The sequence below is a fragment of the Argentina silus genome (assembly GCF_951799395.1).
Source record: "Argentina silus genome assembly, chromosome: 5".
Taxonomy (NCBI): domain Eukaryota; kingdom Metazoa; phylum Chordata; class Actinopteri; order Argentiniformes; family Argentinidae; genus Argentina; species Argentina silus.
Window position 1 is genome coordinate 20950319 of NC_139659.1, and position 7387 is coordinate 20957705.

General features: G+C 40.4%; 1 protein-coding gene across 1 annotated transcript; it reads left to right on the plus strand.

The window, feature by feature from the left end:
• Positions 1–629: 629 nt before the first annotated feature.
• reep5 (receptor accessory protein 5) lies at positions 630–6751 on the plus strand. The gene is made up of 5 exons (XM_083670684.1): positions 630–826; positions 1187–1280; positions 3233–3371; positions 5306–5474; positions 6192–6751. Exons 1-5 carry the CDS (start codon positions 709–711, stop codon positions 6248–6250), a joined length of 579 nt encoding a protein of 192 aa, XP_083526810.1. The 5' UTR covers positions 630–708; the 3' UTR covers positions 6251–6751.
• The last annotated feature ends 636 nt before the right edge of the window (positions 6752–7387 follow it).

Genomic DNA, 7387 nt, shown 5'->3' on the forward strand with positions numbered 1-7387 from the left:
AATGTGTTTTGCTTAGTGACTTTAAAAACACTCGACTGCATGGTATAATTGACCACACCAGAACAAACGTGTAAACCTTTTTGAACTCTGCTCTGCCTTCTCCCTATGAAAATCCTACAAGTGTGAAATGTTGTTCCTCAATAAAAATGTTATTGATGACTGTCAATTGATTCAAACTGATCATTAGAATAAAAGGGGGACTTCAGTCTTTGTAGGATGTTACCGTTTGGCTACACATGGCAGAAGGTCAGTACTTTAGCCCCTGAGCACGCCTTTTCTGGATGGATATGAATAGAAACTGTACACAAATATCATGATGGGAGCGTTAATAAAGCTATAGCCACGATGAGTTTCATATGGCTGTTTTCGCATTTATGGGCCTCTTAAAATAATTCTGTTTTATATGGAGACATTTATTAGCAATAGCTGAATACGGTTGAAGGCAACACATTAGGACTATGATAGTTATATTACATAAATTCGCATTGTCATCAAATCACTGACCAAGGAAGGGTGTGGCTGCAGACATATTGCAGTGACGTACGGCCCAGCATGCTTCTGACGGTGCTTTCTACCACCACTGAACAGGGAAGGGAGGGAGAGAGAGAGAGAGAGAGAGAGTGAGAGAGAGTGAGAGAGGTAGAGTTGCATGGGTGTCGCAGTTCAACTTCATATTCAACCAGCACTACACAGGAACAAAACGCAGCCATGGCACAGGGAATAAAAGAAAGATTTGAAAAGTTTCTTCATGAAAAGAATATTATGACCGATGTTTTGGAAAAGATTGAGGCTAAAACAGGAGTGAGTAGATCCTACATCGCAATTGGTGAGTCTTTTTGCTCTTCTGACATGAGACGGAAAAAAAGCACAAGGGATCCTTTTTATTGAAAAGGAAATGAGGGTATGGTTCAGCTGTTGAGATATCAGGCTGCCTCTGTCGTGGCACATATCGTTCTGTCCATGACACATACCTCTTCATCCACATTCAGAAGATCACATCAAATGCGTTGATGTTATAATCAACAGTTTTAGATTATGCGCATAATTATTTCGCATCTTCATGCAGGCCTAATAGCCTTATGTACAGACTTTCACTATTGATGTTGCTATGTAATCCAACAAGATGGCCTATATTATTCTCATATATTATAACATGTTGCTTTTTCTTTATTGTCTTCTCTTGCAGCTATCATTGGCTTTGTCGCAGTTTACCTGGTTATCGGGTATGGAGCCTCTCTACTGTGCAACCTCATCGGATTTGCGTATCCGGCCTACATATCGTAAGTTTGTGTTTATTTTGGTCATCTAGGCCTACAGTAGCTTAAATATGAAGTATTCCTGCCCCTGCCTCCTCCCATCGGAGCAATTAACGGCGAATTACGTCATCTACGATGACAACCCCCACCCCCACCCCACGCCTCCTCCCTCACCAACACACTCACACACTCACACACTCACACACTCACACTCACACACACACACACACACACACACACACACACGCACACCCGAACAGAATCGTAAACACGCCACAATGTATTTTCTGCATGGCCTAAAGAGTACGCCTGAGGGAACGTTCACTTTACACAGAAACATAGTGTTCTTTATGAATAATTGAGATGAAAACGCCGCTGCCAGTGTGTGATATGGGTGTTACCCAGTGATGCTAAATAACGTCTTGGGGAGTACAAAGTCCATGTGTACCTAGTCATTAGCCTGAGGCTCAGGAGCCCCTGAATGTGATGTGATGTGGCGAGTAGAGGACTAGCTATGTAAGGTGTCCTCTTAACTCCAACAAGTTGTTACATAACGTCAGAGGCTCAGTTGTGCACATCTGGGAGGATTTATGCTGCCTGTAGTCCTCACTTTATTGATATCCATGGTAAGACTACCTGTATTGTTTCCTCATTTTTGTTCTTCTCACAATTGCATAACATTCTTTGGCAATGTGCTGCTGCTGCTGCTATTGCTGCAATATGCTGTCCACTTGATCAAATGACAAATAAATGACCGTACTTGACTGCTACTGCTACTGCTAAAACAATTGAACGTAATACCAGCAAACCATTGTTTATTCTTAATTTTCTATGTTCTAATCCAGTGTGGATGTGTGTTGGGTTCTGCTTGTTCCTGTTGAGTGGCTCTGTAAGTGGTTGCTACAGCGATCTACACTTGTGGTGCAGAAGATAATCTAATCCTGCTTTTAAGTCGTTATCAAATCTGCTGACTGATAATATCACATTACCTCTCAGCCGAATCACTCAGACCTCCCTACTCAGACGCGCGTTCCATGCATTACAATCCACTGTCCTCCGATTTCTACCTCCACCAGCCTCCCCTGGTATAGTGGTTTAGTTGAGTGTAGTAGACCTATAGAACAGTACAGCCAAATAGCTCTGGTATAGTGTATAGTGTAATATCTCTGGTATAGTGTAGTTGAGTACAGTACAACAATATCAAACACCCTACCCAGACACACTTACACTCCCAGCTGTCTGATCTACAGTGAGAAGGTCTTGTTTAAGTCCAAGTCAGACCCATACAGGTCCAAATGTGGGCAAAGCCCTGCTTCTGTAGAGGCTGGTCTGCTGCTCTCTCTGGGTCACTGGTGCAAGCGACTGAACACAGAGAAGGAACTCCAGAGATACACACGATACACATGCCTAACCACAGAACCTCCAGCTCTGACTCACCCCAGCGCACTCCAACCACACTCACTCCCTGCAGTTAGCAGTTAGCTGCTCCTCAACTCTGGACAGCATTCTCTGGCCTAGTATGATAGCTTACAGACAATGGCTCTTTTATGAAATTCCATAATTGGTTTAGATGTGGACTGGTTTTCTACGCCAAGTACCAGAGAGAGTCCAACAATTGTCAAGATCTTTTGAGATAAGAATAGAATACAGAAAGAGTCTCACTGTATCATTTGGCATTCAAAACATTGCCTGAAGGAAAGACGGAAGGGCATTTTCACTGCACACACATTCGTGAGTCAACACATTACCATGGAAACGATGTTGCCAGTCCACATGGTATCCATTATATGCCTTCTTTACATAACTTGAAATGTCTCCAACGATTGTTTCCCAAATGTACAATCATGGCCTGCGTGTGTGTTTTATTTTAACCCTACTCACTTACAATACTATTATTACTTAATTATTACACAATACTTTGCCATTATGTTTATGTGCATCTGTTCTCTAAAATGGGACTCACCCTTTTATTCCAGGATCAAAGCCATTGAGAGTGCAACCAAAGATGATGACACAAAATGGCTGACATACTGGGTGGTGTACGGAGTGTTCAGTGTGGCAGAGTTCTTTGCTGACATCTTCCTGTCCTGGTTCCCATTCTACTACATGCTAAAGGTAACGCAGGTGTCCCTTTTGTTTGTTTACGTTTTTTTGTCTTTGACCTAGTGGTTCTACGTTTGTTTGCCCTTGACCTAGTGGTTGTATAGTGCAGCTGTTCTTTAATCCCTGGTACTATTTGAGGAGATTATAGCTCTAAGGATTATGACCAATCATATCATTGCATCCCTCAAATGTCAAACAAATTGTTCAGGGCTTGAATTAATCTATGAGTCATAAAAGCAGCTACCATGACAGAGTGACTGATGTTATATGTAAAGTAGTGGATCTTTAGTGGAGCTCGGAGCATACAGATTTACTGGCGATATACAAGAGGCACATTTTGTAGAGTCTACGATGCAAAAGGAAATCAAATGTTAAGCAACCTTCCTGTGCAACATGATTTTAAAAGTTATTGCTTGACAATATCCTCCTGCTGTTGTTCAACTGTTTAGTCATACAGTGCAGTCATTTCTAATACACCACATTTAGAACAATACATAAAAAGATGTATAAAATAAATATAAAACTATTTCCGGATCTTTCTGAGTAGGGATTCCAGGCATGAGGACTGTTATACATAAGTATACGTTCACACCCCATGTGTACACAGTCTGTTCAGATGGATGGATGTGGATTTGCATTTATACAGTGATTACGTTAATATACAATTGTAGCAAATATATATGGGTTTAATAACTGTTGATAATGAATTACTTGGAATTATTAATGTAGCTGTTCTTTCAAATTAATACTGTAATTACCTCAAGGCACCACTTAATGTTTGTTTTATGCAGAGATCATTAAGTTAAACTCTAAATGTTGTTTACAGCATAAGATCAATAATGTGTAGGAATGTCTTTCACATATCTTTAGTCAATTATTTAATTGTTCTTAGAGCGGCCATTTGTCAAAGCAAGAGAAAACAGCACTTTTTTTTCTAAATGTATTACTAAGCTAAGAACATGTGTGTGTGTGTGTGTGTGTGTGTGTGTGTGTGTGTGTGTACATATCACACATCACTTGTGAGACAGTTAAATGCATACGTCCATACAACTGTGTTATACATCAAATCACATGTACAGTGACTTCTGAAACGTTTGATATTAAAGATGTCTTCAAGAGTCTGAAAGTCACACAGTTAATCATTATTTAACTCACGTAAAACAGTAGAATTCATTATTAATGAAATATAGTAACATATCACAACCTTTTATATAGTTCAGTATCCCAATTCCTTGCATTCCTCACAACCAGATAATCACAGTTTCACTCATAATCAGGATCCCAACCATCTTGTTGTTCTGATGGGGAGACGACACAGAAGTCGTTCCTGGGAAGAATTGGTCTGTTAGAGGAGTGAACAGTTATTATTGTTACTATGTTCAGTAGTCATAGACCGCCTCATACACAAACACACACACACACACACACACACACACACACACCTGAATTGTTGTTATTGTTTATTTACAAGGCATGAAATCAATTAAACAAAATATAATCATGATATCAACATTTAATAACTCCACCTACTTCCTGTATTCATGTCAACCTCAACCATGTTGTTTCTTGTCCATCGAAGTCTCCATAGCAACAATCTCATGCCTCGGGCCACCACAGGATTTGGTTATTCCATAGAACTCTGACTCACTGAAGCTTCTATTCTTTAACAGTGATTCCAGGGAGTGATGAAGTGAATGTGAATAAATATTAAAAAAAATAATAAAGAATGAAAAAAAAGCTTCTGGCATTACGACTGCCAATGGCCCCTGGTATGAGCATTGATTACTTTGTCTTATGATGACTGATGGATAGATGATTCACTTACTTAAACAAATGTATTTGTTGTAAGTCGCTTTGGATAAAGGCGTCTGCTAAATGCCATAAATGTAATGTAAATGTAAGTGAATGTTGTGTTGTCGTGTGTGTGTATCCTCTCCTCCCCTCAGTGTGCGTTCCTGGTGTGGTGCATGTCCCCCACCCCCTCCAACGGATCCATCCTGATCTACACCAAGATCATCCGGCCCTTCTTCCTCAAGAACCAGTCCAAGATCGACAGCGCCGTCAAGGACATCAAGGACAGGGCAACAGAGGCGGCCGACAAGTTCAAAGATGAGGGTGGGCACTGGCACCTCTGTTATATACTCTCAATCCATATCATATGGTGTTGACGATGTTCCCAGAATCCTAGAAAGTACTGGGAAAAAATAACATACAGGATTTCCTCAAACTACCAGTGATATTCAGACTGTATTCACACAGAGAGGTTAGAGTATCTACTGAGATACATTCCCTCTGCCTTTACTCCTCTATTGTCTCCCTAGCTGTCACAGGAGCTGTTGTTGTACTAAGCTTAGCTTAACCTTTCCCTTCAGAAGGCGTCATTAAAGTTGCAACATCTGCTTCTCACCAGCGACGCACATGACAGCTTCAGGTCTGACAGGCTGTTTGTCTTCGCTCTGGACACAAAATAGGCTACCTAAATTCTGCTTGTCACATTGACATTAGACGCCAACAACATGCATTGCAGTTTCTATGATTATATTCGATATTTAAGAAAGAGTACTAGATAGTCTATTCTACTGTCTGTATTTAGTCTCTCTCAAATTGTCAAAAGTTTGATATCAAAGAAACTGCTTTGGTCTTGACCATTAATAATGATCAAATGATAATGACCATATAGTGAAACATTTGCCTCAGTACTTCCTCCATTGACCCCTAAGGTAATGTTGAGTTAGTGCCTCTTGTATCTAACTAACTTTTCCGGACTGCAGCCAAGAAGGGTCATGTTGAGTTGGGCCTCTTATATCTAACTCTAACTTCTTTGTCCTGCAGCCAAGAAGGCCACAGCCAACATGATGTGGGAGGAGCCCATGGAGAAGAAGAGTTCTTAAGATACTCCCGAGGACTGAGTATCATCTCTACAGTGTCATCTCTGGAGAGGACTGTTACCCAGCAGACGTGGGTCAAATATGGGTCAAATACTTTCAAAACTATACTGTGCTTGATTTTAGTTCAGCAATGGAACAGTCTTAAAAAAGTAAAAGCTAAAACAAGCGCCCCTCAAATACTTTTATTTGAAGTATTTGACATGTTTTTTTTTTACTCCTGGTCTGTCTCACAGCTGAATGATAAATGTTGCCTTGGAATTTTTTATTGTTTATTTTATAACTTATCTGAAGGGTATATATATACTATAGTATCTTGGTCTTGCACTCTTGTGTCTGTGAAAGCTGCCATAGACGGCAACATTATCTGAAAGTACTAAGCCATTTCCCAGGACAGTTGAAACCTTTAACTTTGCGTACCTTTAGGCTGATACAGCCAACCATGTAGGATGTGACCCCTCCCCTGCTGTGCTTTAAATACATAAATAAAGAAGGAACTTGCTGTTATTTTCCATTGCTTCTCTCCCTCATTGGTGAAATGTACTATACTAGAGCAAAGATCATGTGCTTCATATATTGTTGTAATGATGATGTTTCTGATATTGAAGAATAATATCCAATGATGCGTGGAAGAAGGTGGATACTCAAATTGAAAGTTAAATGAAGACGATTTATTAGTCAGATCGATCTCGGACACCAAACTAAACATGAAACCAGGGCATGAGGCTCATCTCAGTTAGGCTTGGTGCCTGTGAGTCTGACATGTTATCAACAGAGATCTTGGGGTCTGGTACCCCTTGTTGTAAACCACATTCTAAGGGTCTCTCAGGAAAATACATTTTAACAATTGTGCTATCTTTTGGCTTTTTCAGATATATTAGTTTGTCTTGATAAGACATTGATAGTAATGTGGAATAATGTGTGAAAGGTTGAATGTGTTCTCTACCTCTCCCACCACCATTATGTTCATCACAGATGCACCTTCTACTCGTGCATGCAATGACAGGTTCCCTTCTCACTCAAGAGTAAAAAACATGTCAGCCAGGAACCATTACCATCAGCAGTGTCAAATAGGTCACATTTACTTTGATCAGGCCTCTCCCAGACAACTCCACCTCTAACTGTCATCTTGCCTGGGGAGGT